At 40.6% G+C, this 16,637-nt stretch overlaps 1 protein-coding gene across 2 annotated transcripts in view; it reads right to left on the reverse strand.

The window, feature by feature from the left end:
* Positions 1 to 8,635: 8,635 nt before the first annotated feature.
* phf14 (PHD finger protein 14) overlaps positions 8,636 to 16,637 on the reverse strand; it is a 147,365-nt gene continuing 139,363 nt past the window's right edge. For both annotated transcript variants that reach the window (XM_047383503.1, XM_047383502.1), the window contains one exon: positions 8,636 to 9,653. In XM_047383503.1, the coding sequence (XP_047239459.1) occupies positions 9,579 to 9,653 (75 nt within the window). In that variant the 3' untranslated portion in view covers positions 8,636 to 9,578. The remainder of the gene's footprint in view (positions 9,654 to 16,637) is intronic.

The following is a 16,637-nucleotide window of genomic DNA, read 5'->3' on the forward strand; positions in this document are numbered from 1 at the left end:
TGGTTAAAATTGGGCTGGAAGGCCTTAGCTGGAATTTGTCTGCCGTCTTTACACAAAGCTAAATATTCCATATCAAAATGATTAAAGTCAAACGGATAGAGATCGCGTGTTCCTGTAAAAGCGTCATGATCCAGTAATGCAATCACCACATACTTGGGAAAGACGCCTAAGAAAAGATTCTCTTGGTTGCATACCCTTGAATTTTCAGGGATGGAATATGTTTTTACATTCACACGTGAAAGTGGATAGAGAGCATTTGCTTTCGTTAAAGCTGAAGCGTGCCCCGGTCGTACAGCTGGAGAGACAGAAACTGTTTTGATGAAAAGAGAGGCTCCTAATATCCTAAGTTTGTAAGTGGAGTCTCTTGCTGCCATGAGACAAAAGGCATCGTTGGCTCTTGTAAGTTTAATTTGAAGGTCAACAGAGTTTAAAAGAAGTCTCTCGCAGAAAAATATGTCGGCATGCAGGGGGCCTAGGAGATGTACCTCCCTGGAATTTGCCGTAAAGCCTGCTCTGCTGTTAAGACCTTGGTTAGGGCCATTAGTTATAACAATAGAGTTCAGAGCCCCGGCTGTGTCTTTATAAAAAAGACCAGAGCTAAACTTGCTTTTTAAAGAATCCTCAGAAAAGTTTAACAATGTCTCAATCATGGCTCTATATGAATGGGTGGCGCTGGATTGTGAAATCAATCGATCTCCAAGAGTGACATCACACTGACTGAAGATGGTGTTTAACGGGTAGTTGATGAGCCCTACAGGTGCATCATCCAGCAGGTTTGTTCCATCCTCGTTAGTAATTTTCACTCTGAGATGCAACAGCGTATCATTGAGATCCAGATACTTTTCTCCGTCTCCCGGAATGAAAAACTCGATCGGGCCTCCATCAGTGATTGCTGATAAAGGCTGGATCTCGGTGTAAATTTTATCTTCGATCGATAGCTGCGTCATCGGGGCAGAAAATAAGTCCAGCTCTGCCAGCGTGCACTCTGATGATTTGTTATGTAAAAGAGCCATTATTTAAATATATCAAAACTTACGGATGACTTCCTTCCTCTTCGTTTGTCAGCTGCAACTGATCTCCTTTTTCGTGCTAGCGATTGTTTTTTAACCATCCTTAAACGATCACCAGGGGGTCTTGTTCTGGGTCTTTTGGATAAAACCATAATTCCTGAACCTTCTTGACCTTCGATGTGTGTAGAACCACTCATTTTAATCACGGCTCTACCTATGACATCCGAAGCGATATTTGATGCAGCTGTTTTAAGATGGGGTTTTGCAATAACAAATCATTTTTTAACCAGAGGGGATACGAAGCAGAATAATTTTGAAAATAATGATCCAATTCCACATCCGTACATGACCGGAGCCCCATAAAAACCTGGCAGATTACCGCCTGATTGACTTACATAGTAATTTACAAAGCGATTTGGATCACGTCTCAGACTTAGCTGTGCCATGTTCTCTCTTGCCTGCTTGATGCAGTGTTGAAGGACCAGGGTAATATGAATGATAACCAATCAGAATTAGAGGTTATATACATATCTCTGGAATAGTTTATACAAATAAAATTTATCTCAGGCTACGTTGTGATATCACCAGTCTGAAGTGTAGTCTTATGATTGTCTTTCCGTAGACAAAATTTACAGGAACATTTTGGTCCGATTTAATTTCTATATTGATATTTTCAATATGTCTTCTGGAAACTGGAAGGTAATGGGCGGGGTTAAACGTCAGAGTAACCATATCACTGAAGTCGCCTTGTACTTTGACTTTGGTCCGCAGTAAAGGTGCAAAAGTGTCGCCTACTATTTGCGGGCTGACCCCATCGCTGTAACAGTATAGGTGATAGAAACCGGCCTTTATATCTGCCGGAAAAGGAGCCAGTTTTGGTTCAGATACATGAATCCATTCCCCTGGTTTCACGGCCATCATATAAGCTAGAGTGCTGAAGAAGCGTATTTCATATGGACTGCTTGGTTGAAATGCAAATCCCATTTGAACTTTGCTGAATTTAATGCGGATACCAGAGTTCATTTTTTTGAAAAACAGTTCCATCTCTGTCTCAAGTTGAATAACGCTGTTATACTAGCCACTTCTGATCCTTTGCGTATTGATCTCCACATCACCAACCTTCCTCCATTCAAAGTAGGCATCATGATCCAGTAAATTTTGCCATATATGAGGGTATGAAATCTCTGCTAATCCATTGGCCTTCTAAATCAATATGTTGAGCTAAATTTACACGGAAACTCAAACTGGTATTATTTTTAAACACTTCCACGCTAGCGTTAGAGGGAAGGGTAACGTAAAAGCCATCATCCTCTACCTGACAGTTCATGATGCTGTGTCAACTGTGAAGTTTAGTGCTGACCTTTGTATATGTTTCGAAGTTCATCAAACCTGATCCAACTGTTGAATTTCTCAGGCCAGTTTTTCCAGCTTACAAAAACCTGTTTGATTCCCTTGACCGTACGTCGTTTTAATATTTTTTCCACTTGATACATCTTGTCGTTAAATATTTTTACTTTTTGAAGCTCCTCTGCGTAAAAGGAACCCTCGATAGGTTCTCCATCCAAATCTTTGAGTTTGTATACAGGAGAAGATCGGGGTATCTGCTCATACACTGTAAACACTTCATCCGTAAAACTCTGTTCGTATTTTTTGTCAAACACTCCACAGACCTTGGATATTCTGACAAGATCCCCTTGTTTAAACGTTGTCACTGAGTCCTTGCAATATCTGTTGGAGTTGACATCATACAGATTCTGAAACACTTGAAAGGCATTTTGTGAGGTCACTTCAATAGGGTTCATTTTAATGCTGGAGTGGTAGCTGTGGTTGTAGCTTCTGGTTAGGTTTTGCAGGACATCGACGTACCGCCGGGTGTTGTTAGCTGTAAAATATCTCCACATCCTTGTTTTTAATGTGCGGTTTAATCTCTCAACCACTGAAGCTTTTGCCTCACTCGCTTTCGCGAAATGTTCAATACCGTGTTTCTCCATTAAAACCTTAAATTTCTTGTTAAAAAATTCTTTGCCGGCATCAGTCTGACGTTTTCTGGGGATCTGACTTTCTTTAAAAACTGATTCAAATGCCTTTACCACCTCAGCGGCTGTTTTCCTCTTCAAAACTCGTACAGACCCCCTTTTTGAAAAGATGTCAATGACTGTTAATAAATAATTATAACCATCATTTTCCTTGGCCAGAGCTTGCATGTCACAGAGATCAGCCTGGAACTGCCTCAATGGTCTGGTGACAAAAACTCTGTTTCTCGGGAACTTTATTATTGCAGGTTTATGTAGAGTATAGGTATCTTCTCCTGATAAAAAATCTTTAACTTCTTCAACCGCAACCTTCTTTCCCATTTCATCTTGCGTAACCCTCCTCAGTCTATCTACACCCCCAAAGCTTCCCGGATTTGAAGGGCTATAATATACTTTCTTCATCAACCGTCTTCCTGCCATATCTGCCTTATGCTCACTCTGACGATTACTTGTTAAATAATGAGAAAAAACACACCGGAGGGTAGATTTATCCCTTTTTTTATTTTTGTATTTAATAGTAAAAAAAAAAAAAACAATCAGATAAAATGCAGATGAATTCAAACACTACAAGCTTTTAAACAACACTTTTGGGAAAGGTTAATATGTTCCCACTTTAATTGTATTTGATAGTAAAACGAAAAAGAAGAAAAATCATATAATGCAAATTAATTAAAGTACTGGAATACTAAAAATGAGTTAAGTTGTTTGAGATGTTTCTCTTCGGCCATGCGATCATAAACGTGCGCTATTGCACTGTGGATGCCTTGTACCGATTTCAGTTCATATAAAACCTCAAAATCTCTGCAATCATTTTCACTCTGAAGTCATCCGCTTGTATGCGGCAAAGTATCAGAAGATTCTGAATAGCAGGAACAAGCTTGGGGGTTACGAGTCGTCGCACGATGCGTTGAAAGTTGACTTGGTAATAATCCTCCCCCAATACCTCCAGGCATTGGTGCTGACACTGGCTCGGGTGGTTCGTTATGCACGCATAGCAGGTTTTTCTCTGAGATAGTTCAAAGAGGTTATGTTGAATAAATGAAGTATCGCTGTTTTCACCGTATTGATAAGGGTGGTTGAGAACCAACCGTCAATTTCGTCCCCCTGGTTACTCTCATCCTCCGCTGAAGGCTGAGGGTCCTGCATCGGTTCCAGGGTTTGTGTAGGGGCTTCGGTAGAGGGTGAGCAGCTGGTAGCTACCTCATCCTCCACGACCACCTTCTTGTCTTCAGGCAGGACATTTGCATCTACAGACTCAGCCATGAATAGCGGCGATGGTGAGTAGAGGTCTGGAGAAAGCGGTTGATACATTTTCATGTTGTATCCTGTAGGTGATGCAGGACTGAAGTGGGTCTCTGAGAATGAGGATGTTGAGGTGGATGGTGAGAAGAGGTCCGGGGAAGGCGGATGATATGGTCCAATGTTGAAGCTTTCATCATGCTCAGGAGAGAAGTGGATCTCTGCTCGGTGGTTGTAGAGATCCCTGTATGGTGTTGGCTCACTCATTCTCAGGATTCGGCTCTCAGTGTCTGTGAGCTTGCTGTTATCCCCCCGTATATATATCATAGGAAGGGGGCGTGTCCTCAGAAGAGGGTTTGTTTTAGACGTAAAACAGGAAACGTCAGCATTTTTTTCATTGACATGACATCGATCCAACTGTGTGAGCTGTGGAAAAGGTCGAAAAGACGCTGTCCAATTTCACTCATCTTCTCTGCCCAAGCTTCAAACGGCAGAGCCAACATTGTCTTGAATACGCCGCAGTCTTGATTGAAAGCCTCCAACACAAACAGATTTGAGGGGTTCGTCCGGTTGTTCTTGCGTCTGCTTGCCTGAAAAGACCAGCGACCATTTTCTGTGGTTTTTGACCTCCACACTGCGCTAAAGAGAGGTTCTCTCTCAGCTATTTCAACATCGGATGGTATATGAAACATTCTCGCCAGTTTTGCAGGTCCAGGAGACAGTCCATTTTCTTCTTCTTCTTCCTCCCTCTCCTGCATTGAGACTGTTTCAGGGCTATCATTAAGGTGCGGGATTGCAAGCCTTAACACAGCCCAGTCACTGTGGGTGAGAGTACACAGAGCCAATGATCCATTAAATACCTTGCCTTGATCCAGTTGATACAGGCAACGCTCTCCTATTTCATACATGAAAATATAACCCCAGCTACCACTCAAGCCATATGGCTCCAAAGACCATTCTTCCAGCAGAGTGTCGAACGGGGGTCTTTGTACCCTGCAGATGTAGTATGTTGATTTCTTAGGAGCATTCAATTCACGGGATGAATGCTGGTAGACGGTCATTGGGGTTTCGCACAGAACTGACGTACATCTTGGCCGACCCGAGGTCTGATTTTCAACCGTGGTTGTTGAAGTTGATGTTGGATCCTCATCATCGGTAGAGTATGTTATGACGGGAATTCCGATAGGTATCTCAGATGAGGAAGTAGATGATATAGATGATGCAGTTGCTTGTTCATCATCTTGGCACGCGTTGCATTTCTCCTCCGCTTGACGATTAACTCTCTTAACTCTCTTAACTAGCCATTGCTGAACGAGTGTTCTTTTCCAATGAATGCTGCAGAGTTTTATGCCTGTATTTAAAGTAAACATTAAAGCACGCCCCATTGTTTTCATTGGGTTATTCAAGGTTTAACGAGGCTTACAAACACACCCCTCTATTTTTAATTGGTGCTGATGCCATACAGTTTCTGATAATACCATATTTGTCTTGTTCTTTTTATAACATACACAGCCCCTGGGTTGTAATTGGTTCATTTAAGGCCTTCCCCGTAACACCCGTAAACACACCCCTGTATTATAATTGGTTCATTTAATGTATCACCCCTAATGACGACAACCAATCAGCATGCACGGTTACGCCCCTCGGACACACCCCTGTTGATCCCATGACCCCCCTTAAGGTCAAAAGTTCACATGTCAAAAGTTTGATTAAAGGGTGTATTTTAGTCTCTCACTGGCTTAATGACATTAGCTTAATAAAAAAGTATGTTTAATATCTGCTTAAATGTTGCTATTTTCTAAAGGTGCTTTTAATCTGACAAACAAACCTAATCAGAAAGAATATTCGTATTTATTGAATATAACTGCATAAGGGTCTGAGGAAACTTTTAAAAACCAGTTGAAAATCGTTCTGTTCCACCAAGCTTTTAAGTCATGATTTTATTGAGATTCTTTATGCTAGTTTCGCACTATGTACAACAGAAATGTGTTGGTGTACAGCACTATATCTGTGAAAGTCACTTTAGAAACTTTACTCACTAACCAATATTATTGTTATAGTATTTTTTCTCTTTTATTTTTCCCTCTATACATCATCCCCTGACTCACACCGACACCAACAGAAAGTCTTGTGTATTGTATTATATGGTGGCTGACAGGTGCAAATGCACAGCAAACACATAAACACGGAGCATAACACTCATCTTGGAAGTGAGGGGGGCACATTTATCACAGGTCTATTAAAGGATTTATCATCTTCTCGAGTCAATCGCACCTCTCCTTAGTGGCTAAACTGCCACATAATCACTAACAGCACACAGTAGAGCACCAGGGACCTATGGCTCCCAGGGATGTGTCAGGCCGGCCATGGGCTGTAGGGGCTATGCAGGGCTTTGGTGGGTATACCTTTCTCTTGCCCACCCAGGGGCTAACTCATCAGGTGGCAGGGAGGTATGTGACCTACCTACCTAGGTCCTTCCAAGTTCCTGTTGCCACTGTGGGCTGAAGCCTGGCCAGCGTGTTAGGGGATCTGGGGGTTCTCCCTTGCTTTGTGCTGGGCGGTCTTTCTGCTGGGCGTTGGTGGGTGCCCTGGGCCACCAGGGGGCCTGGGTCCCAGGCTTTGCATGTACACCTGTGGATGGCACCATGGCTGAGTCATGTTGGCTTGGTTCCTCAATGTCTCACCCTGTGCCTCTCTGGCCTGGGCTGATGCCCTGTGTATATCTGCTTGGGGCTGCTGCGGTCTTCCAGAGCCAAGTCCGCTTTCCTTTGCTGTTCTTGGGTGCTGTGTGTTGCATGCCTTTTACTTTTTTCGTCATTCTAAAAAGCTTTGCAACTCCAGGTGACAAACTCGCTCATACACCCACTCAGCACAAACACACAGACAATCCAAATGGCTGAATGTCATACAAGGTTACTATTGCATTGATGTGTCCTGCTGGATCCAGTCTTAATTTAATAAAATTAGTCACGCAATTAAGATTTTGTCTTCTGATATCCTTTTTGTAGAGAGACCACTGCCCTGGAACATGTAGGCCACCGGCTTCTCACTATTGTATGCCTGAAATTCTAAGACAAGACATGGGAAAAATAAAAAAGTAAAATCACAGGCTTAAAGCAAATAAGTGTATCGGTCATTTGACAATATTGTTGGTAATAGCTTCCTCACCTTTCGTAGAAAGACAGGCAAGAAAGCCATGCTGTAAAAATAAATTCAAATCAGTTCAGTTTATTTATATACAACCAACTTACAATAAATCTGTCTAAAGGCACTTTACAAACAAAAAGTCAATCCAATCTAATCCAATCCAATCATAAAGACAGATTCAAAGTCAATTAAATGCATTCCAAACTGATCCAAGGTATAAAACAATGCAGTCAAGTTGTTTATTATTCAAATTGGTTCAAATGTTTTATCCAGGGAAACCCACTGACTTGACTTGTCATGCAGCATTCCCTACTCCTGGGTGAGTATGTAGCGACAGTGGGCTGTCACTTAAATTGTGATTGCAGCAATCCCTCGTACTGAACATGCAACGTCTGAACATTAATCTGATCACTGAAAATCTGTGGAGGGAGCTAAAGACTAGGATGATGGCAAGGAGAGCTACCAACCTGAAAGACTAAGAGCTCATCAAAGGTCAGTCATTAAAATACCAGTGAAAAGCTGCTTGGCAATAACAAGATGGGGTTGACTGCTGTGAGGCCATTAAAGGTTTATCCATTGGTGATTGAGTTGGGTAAACATAATTTTCAATGTACCTTCTTAAAAAGAAAAGAAAAACAATGATTTCTTTTCTTTTTCCCAAATTGATCTTCTTTTACATAGTTTTTTTTTTTAATCATTTGAGAGCTCCTTCCTTCATTTTTAATCAGAAACAAACTCCTGGTTGAATGAAAATAATTTTAAATCTGCCAGGAGTATGAATAATATTGTGCTTAACTGTACATACATCTTCATACTGAATTATTCCGCTATTTAATGAAAAACTAGTTTTCTGTTCTAAACATGAAGAACATTTAAAAAATATGCACGGTCATGAATTTCCAAACCACTTTCCCATACCTTCATTCATTGTTCTCCTAATTGTGTATGGTTTGGAACACGGCTGAGAGCCTTCAGGTCTGAGGTGATGGTTCTCAACCAGAATAAGGGTGACTAACTCCTCCACATCAGGGGGTGATTCTCTGTCCTGTGGCTTCCACACTTAAAGCACAGATGAAACTTGAATTCCAGTGTGGATTTTAATGGAGTACAGTATAGAAGAAGCAGAGTGGTTCCTGAAATCTTAGCCACAACCGATCACTGCCCTAATGGCAGTCAGAAAACAAAGAGGGTCAGAAAACACAAAGATTGAGAGTTTCATATATTTATTGTGCATTGGTATCTGTGATATATAAGAAAACAATTCTTCCCGTTAAATTCATTGGCACTTTAAAGGTGGCCTCCAAAAGGACTGAATGTCTGGACAGTGGCTCTGGTCAAACTGAGGGAAACTTGAGGGTAACAGTCTACAAAATAAAGTCCTCATTTTTGATTCACTCTGCATTAGTTCAAAAAAACTGTACAAAGAGCAACGGATCTGAGACTACTGACCATTGCTCATGGAAAACATTCAGTTGCACAACTTTGCTGACAAATCAAATGTGAGATGATTGAAAGGAAGCCGACACATTTCCCATGTCTGAACCTCAGACTGCAAGCAGGTCAAACTGCTGCATTTTTTTTATATTTAATAGTTTATATCAAATTTTTAAAAAAGTGTCCACAGAAGCAATATATCACAATAGTGCTAAAGGTGAGAAAATAAGCCTGTACTTGATAAGGAAGAAATAAGAATATATGCAAAAAAATAAAATAAAACAAAATGAAAATAATAATCATCCAGTCAAATGTCAAATGAAATGCATGTGAAGAATGTTCTGGCATGCTGTGCTAAAGCTACCTTTTGTGAACAGGACACTGGGGACACTCTTGATGAACACACTTTCTGATCATTAAAGTAAAATAGATTTTATGGAAAGAGTAAGAAATGCGGCAGGTGGCTGGCTGCCAGATTTAATGTAACTTCTTTTTGTTGTCCTCTGCCTCAGTTCCTTCAGACTCTCTTCAAGAAAAGGACCTAAACCTATGCATCTGTCTTTTTCTAGAATACCAAATCCTCTGGAGGTGACAGAAGCTAAATGAAATGGCTGGGGAGAAGCTTTGGGAGGGTAGCAGAAAGCTCATATGTGCTGCAGTCTGAACAGAAAAGACAAAGACTGGAGCAAAAGCAGCTGTGTCCTCTGGCTCGGATTCAGTTTGGACTCTCCTGCGCTGCTGTTTCCTGGTTAACAGAGTCATCCTCCCATGGCTGCTCTTCTTCTTCCTCCTACAAAGACATTACAACACACCTTCAGTCATTCGGAGACACAATTTTCTGGCAATAACTCCAAACTGTTTAACAAAAACTACGGCCATATTCAGTAAATTCAAATATGAGGATCTTTGGCCAGATTAAAGGTACCTTTGGAAAATATCAACCATTAAGCAGATATTAAACATATGTTTTATTAAGCCCACATGTCTGTATTAAAAATGTGTTTCTATTGATCTGATGCAATCTTCTAATCATAAGTGTTTCATTTGCTGTAAGCAGAAAATCATAATAAAAACAGAAATTAAGAATTGAAATCAGTCTGTGTAATTAATCTATATTATGTGTTTCATGTTGCTGAAATAAATGAACTTTTTTGACAATATTCTCATTTACTTAATATGATGGTATAATAAAAATAATTTTTTTAAATTCAAACATTTTGTAACATGAAAACAAACAAGTAGGGAAAAGCTTTCGCTGTTACAAAGCTTTATTGTATCTCTGCGACAAATGTTCTTTATAGCAGGACCTCATGAATTCACCGGAATTTACATAGCATTCTAGCTGCCACTTCTCCACAGATTGGTAGCTTGATTTTCCACATTATTATGTACAATGTAAATGCTTTTCCAACCAATCTTTGGACTCCAGCTGTAAGTGCATAACACAATAGCTACCCAAAAAAACTTTCTCCTGCCAGGAAAAAACTGCCAGTCTGTAATTCACCACAGAGATAAATGACAGTTTGTGACAAACGTTGTAGTTAAAAAAAAATGTGATGTGGACAAGTGTGTCCTTTTCTCCTGTAATCAGTAAACCATGCAGTGGTTCAGTTCAATTCAATTTTGATTTAGTTTATCTGCTATACAGATCAAAGAAGGTAAATCTAAAACTAAAACTAAACCGTCTAATAACTAAACAGGCTAATAACACACAATAAGACAGTAGCTGCAAACAAACACTGTCTTGTTCATTTGATTCAGACACTGAGAAATAAATAAGTGGTTTGGCTTATTATTGTAGGTAAAACCATTAATCATTTTTTAAGAAGTGTTTTAAACAGAGAAACACTGTTTTTTGTGGTTAAAGTTTACTTTCACAGACCTCACCCACTTTTCCTGCATAGCTGGATCCATGGGTAACATAAAGGTCCCCAACCCATCCTTTATATTGGTTTTATAACGTGGCTACGCATTACAAAACAATATCACCATTCATGTTGATAATATGTAATATATGGTTATCATCCAGTGAAATGTCCATCTGGCCACAACAGGCTTCAGAGAAATACATATTACAATAACTAAAAAAAGGACCAACTATGATTTACTTATGTCAGTTATAGGTGTTGATTAGTTTGCAGGTAAATCACCTCACAGCAATGTGCATGGCTAGTGCACCCAGATGGTGACACTGTAAATGTAAATGTGAGTTTTAAATGCAACAAAGAAGAATGTGAAATAGAGAGAGAAGGAACCAGCTGATTTAGAAAAGCAGCCAAAGTGAAAGTGACAGAGCTGCAGCGGTGATTAAACAGCTCTGACAGATACAATTACCCCCCCTCCAGAGGTTAATAGACACATCTACACACCAGAATGCGTGATCACCAGGTTAGGATCTGCAGCCCACAGCGCCCTATAAATCGCCGCCAGCAAGACGATAGCAGAAAATAGTTGGAGGCTAATGTTCTGTCAGTCAAGGAAGGCCTGACTCCCATGAGTATTTTTGTTCTACTTACTTACACATAACGATACTTACTGAAATTTCACTTTTTATTTAATCATTTTGGCATGATGGGAACTGTGAATAAAATAACATTCTAAACCTGCTTCCAATGAATGTTAATGTCTGTGGGTTTTAACCTGGTCAGCCTAACGGCTGCTGACCAGGTGAGTATTCATTTCTACTCATTTCAGTCATGCTGCGCATGAGCCAGGGCTTCCCCATGAGAAAGATATAATGTTTCCCTTCTACACGACAACAGAGACCAGGACGTTTTAAAACCATTACAATCTGAAACCTGTTCTCAAATTCAAAGAAAACGTGTGATTTTGTCGTGTAAATGAACAGTAGAAACACAACTAAACCTTTCCATTTTTATCAGAAAACCTTGTCGTGTAAAAAGGACCTCTGATCCGTGTATACTGACTTTCTGTAGCTGTATGGACTCAGGTTGTCATTTAGAAAGAAATGAAACTACATGTGTTTTAGGTGGCATGTTGTTGGAACATGAGAGCAACTTTGTAAAGCCAAGTTAACCCCGTGCTGGAGTAAAGAACACTATCCAGATACTCTGAAGGAACAAAATATCGGTCGCCGTATCATCAGATCAATGTCATGTGTTTCTCTGCTCAAAGCAAAAAGATTCATCCTTATTACTGGTGCACATGTTAGAACACATTTACAAAACTATTTTGAATCATACTTTACTGAAAGTGTGAAATTAAAGTTCATATCTGAGAAGTTTTTATTTTACAAGAGGGCTGTTTTATAACGTATGAAACACGTGGCATTCTGTTTTAGAAGATCGAATTCCAAATAAATTTGTGTTATTTTCTGTGTTTAACTGTTACAATTTAATTCATCAACCATATGATTAGATAGAATGTGTTTGGGGTGTGGCGGTGGCCCAGGAGTAGAGCGCGCCGACACATGTACCGAGGCATTGGTCTTCAACGTGGCCGTCGTGGGTTCAAGTCCCAGCCTGGTGATGTATGCCACATGACTCCCACCACCACCTTGCACCCTGTTTCTTGTCTGCCCACGCATAAAATACATATATTCAAAATATGCATTTGCTTACACGGACTTATATGTGTGAAATAATGAAACCGAATTTAGAAAATTATCAAACTTATTTTATAGGGTCCTAGATTTAGACATCTCATTGAGGCAGAAAGTTCAATTTTAATCATTCATTTATTTTTTGGTATCTGTAAGTTTCATTTATTGAAGCTTAAAAAGTTGGTCAAGTAGGAATTAAAATTTCATCTGAAGTGCCTTGAGACGACATCTGTTGTGAATTGGCGTTATAAAAATAAACTGAATTGAATTATTGCATCATTGAACATCACCTTAATTTTGTTGTTGTTTACTTACTTCAGATTTTAAATGTGAATTATGTGGCTAAGGCTCAGAGGGAAGAGAAGATGTCTGGAGATCACAAGGTTGTCAAAGGTTGTACTGTATGAGCTTCTGGCTCGTAGTGTAAAAGCACTGAGTGGTCAGTACTAACGTGGTATATAACACCATTTACATGGTCTTAACTCTTTAATTTAATATCACAAGAACTTTATAATTGAACACATGACGCAACGAGTCACAGGGGATCAATTTAGGAGGGTTAGAAAGAGTTAAAAACTGACTCCACGATAGCTCTGGTTTTAATCTGGAATTTATGCTCCAAGTCAAAATGAATCCTTTCTGGTCATAAAAAAAAAGCAAATTTTTTGTTGTATACCAAACCGTCCCAAAATGCAAAACTAATCTGGAAACTTGAGTTGCTATATTTTTACTGACACTGAGAATAATTACCTCCTATCGTACTCATAGGCAGAGAAACAGAGAAAGATTTCTTTTATTTTTATTCTGAGGCCATGTCTAAAAACAGTAAATTAGGGTTAAGGTAAATGCAAAGACTGCCTTGTAAATCTTCTCTTACTAAAAGAACCTTGGTGGTGCTTCTGGAATAGTCTTGATATGTGTTCTACCTCAAGAAAAAGTGCTATTTTGTCCTGAACTCTGGATACTTTGTGGCGCCAGTCCATGGGGCTGATATAAATCTGAGTGGGGGGATGACACTTCATGAACTCCCCCATCGTATACACTTGTGCCATCTACCAAATCTCCCAGACAAGTCTGCCAATTTTCCAATTACCTGTGGTGCCATTCATTATCAGAGGGCCAGTCAGTTCTTAAATGGGAAACAAGAGGAGAGGATGGGCTAAGCCATGCTAACTACCTCATAAACCCAGAGAAGTGCCTCCCATGCCTCCTTCTGTACTGATTTAGTGTGTGTCCCTGGGGGAAGAGTGACGGTGGTTCGTCTGTCCTCTGAGGGCCTTTGCTTGATTTCTCATGTGCTCTTTATCCTTGCCCCTCCAACCTCTCAGCCACCTATCATTTCTGCCTGTGCCTGAGGGAAAGCAGGTGAGTGTCAGCGCTGCACAGCTTCACTGGTGCTGGAATTATCCTGCTCTCTGCCTGCCTACAAAACCCCCTCCTCTTGTCTGGGAATGAATCCTAATCTTTATGTCTCTTCGAATCTCAGTAAAGCGGCAGGCTGAAAGAGAAACCACATCTGAAAATTGCATCCAGATAAAGCCCACTGTTTACCTATCTATACTTATGGTGAGGCTTTTATTGCGACTCTGCAGAAATTGCCTCTGCAACATGCATATCTGAATGGTCTAACAGATGGAGAAGATGAGCAATTATATTTGAAATGCACCCATCACCCAGCAAGTCTGAACAGGTTTCTGAGTAGGAGTGTACTTGCTGTTTAAAGCCACATGATATACAGAAAATCTTTACTCTGAAAAACATTATTACAGCATATGAAAACAGCCACAGTTTATTAGCACATGTGAAGTTCTTGAATGCTGCACGGTTTAAGCTAAAATGCACTTGCTTGTTGTAGAGCCTTCTGTGGTCTCAGTCCACTTTTTGAAAAAAGAAAAATCTAATTCTTCAACCCTAAGAGCACTATTATGTTTAGTCACAAGCTTAATAAATGATCAGGTCTTCACCAGCATCTACAGGTCCTTCTCAAAATATTAGCATATTGTGATAAAGTTCATTATTTTCCATAATGTCATGATGAAAATTTAACATTCATATATTTTAGATTCATTGCACACTAACTGAAATATTTCAGGTCTTTTATTGTCTTAATACGGATGATTTTGGCATACAGCTCATGAAAACCCAAAATTCCTATCTCACAAAATTAGCATATTTCATCCGACCAATAAAAGAAAAGTGTTTTTAATACAAAAAACGTCAACCTTCAAATAATCATGTACAGTTATGCACTCAATACTAGGTCGGGAATCCTTTTGCAGAAATGACTGCTTCAATGAGGCGTGGCATGGAGGCAATCAGCCTGTGGCACTGCTGAGGTCTTATGGAGGCCCAGGATGCTTCGATAGCGGTCTTTAGCTCATCCAGAGTGTTGGGTCTTGAGTCTCTCAACGTTCTCTTCACAATATCCCACAGATTCTCTATGGGGTTCAGGTCAGGAGAGTTGGCAGGCCAATTGAGCACAGTGATACCATGGTCAGTAAACCATTTACCAGTGGTTTTGGCACTGTGAGCAGGTGCCAGGTCGTGCTGAAAAATGAAATCTTCATCTCCATAAAGCTTTTCAGCAGATGGAAGCATGAAGTGCTCCAAAATCTCCTGATAGCTAGCTGCATTGACCCTGCCCTTGATAAAACACAGTGGACCAACACCAGCAGCTGACACGGCACCCCAGACCATCACTGACTGTGGGTACTTGACACTGGACTTCTGGCATTTTGGCATTTCCTTCTCCCCAGTCTTCCTCCAGACTCTGGCACCTTGATTTCCAAATGACATGCAGAATTTGCTTTCATCTGAAAAAAGTACTTTGGACCACTGAGAAACAGTCCAGTGCTGATTCTCTGTAGCCCAGATCAGGCGCTTCTGCTGCTGTTTCTGGTTCAAAAGTGGCTTGACCTGGGGAATGAGGCACCTGTAGCCCATTTCCTGCACACGCCTGTGCACGGTGGCTCTGGATGTTTCTACTCCAGACTCAGTCCACTGCTTCTGCAGGTCCCCCAAGGTCTGGAATCGGCCCTTCTCCACAATCTTCCTCAGGGTCCGGTCACCTCTTCTCGTTGTGCAGCGTTTTCTGCCACACTTTTTCCTTCCCACAGACTTCCCACTGAGGTGCCTTGATACAGCACTCTGGGAACAGCCTATTCATTCAGACATTTCTTTCTGTGTCTTACCCTCTTGCTTGAGGGTGTCAATAGTGGCCTTCTGGACAGCAGTCAGGTCGGCAGTCTTACCCATGATTGGGGTTTTGAGTGATGAACCAGGCTGGGAGTTTTAAAGGCCTCAGGAATCTTTTGCAGGTGTTTAGAGTTAACTCGTTGATTCAGATGATTAGGTTCATAGCTCGTTTAGAGACCCTTTTAATGATATGCTAATTTTGTGAGATAGGAATTTTGGGTTTTCATGAGCTGTATGCCACAATCATCCGTATTAAGACAATAAAAGACCTGAAATATTTCAGTTAGTGTGCAATGAATCTAAAATATATGAATGTTAAATTTTCATCATGACATTATGGAAAATAATGAACTTTAACACAATATGCTAATATTTTGAGAAGGACCTGTACAATTATTAAATCTACCTTCAAGCCCACAACAGATTCCACACTGTGGGAATTTATTAATAAAGCCAAATAAAAAAGTCAGTCAATCAGTCATTTTCTACCGCTTATTTCATAGTGGGTCGCGGGGAAGCTGGTGCCTATCTCCAGCAGTCTATGGGCGAGAGGCGGGGTACACTCTGGACAGGTCGCCAGTCCATCGAAGGGCAACACACAAACAACCATTTAGAGTTACCAATTTACCTAACAGGCATGTCTTTGGACTGTAGGAGGAAGCCGGAGTACCTGGTGAGAACCCACGCATGCATGGGGAGAACATGCAAACTCTGCATAGAAAGACCCAAATAAAAAAGTGAAAAACAAAATAAACCCCATGATTCCCCAGCTTGTAGAACTACCTTCAGGAGTAATAGCTTAAAGCTGTGATTTTACTGTCTAAATTATCCTACAGCTGAATAGTTGTGGGTTCAATTCCAGCTTCCTCCCCAGCTACATGTCAGTGTGCCCTAGGACAAGGTACGTAACCCATAGATATGTATGGGTGTATACATGAAGATTTGTGAGTACTGGGTGACTGTGACTCTTGTGTAAAGAGATTGAAGCGTTCGGCCTTTCCAAAAAATGCGCAACAC

The sequence above is a fragment of the Girardinichthys multiradiatus genome, chromosome 13 (assembly GCF_021462225.1).
Source record: "Girardinichthys multiradiatus isolate DD_20200921_A chromosome 13, DD_fGirMul_XY1, whole genome shotgun sequence".
Lineage (NCBI taxonomy): Eukaryota > Metazoa > Chordata > Actinopteri > Cyprinodontiformes > Goodeidae > Girardinichthys > Girardinichthys multiradiatus.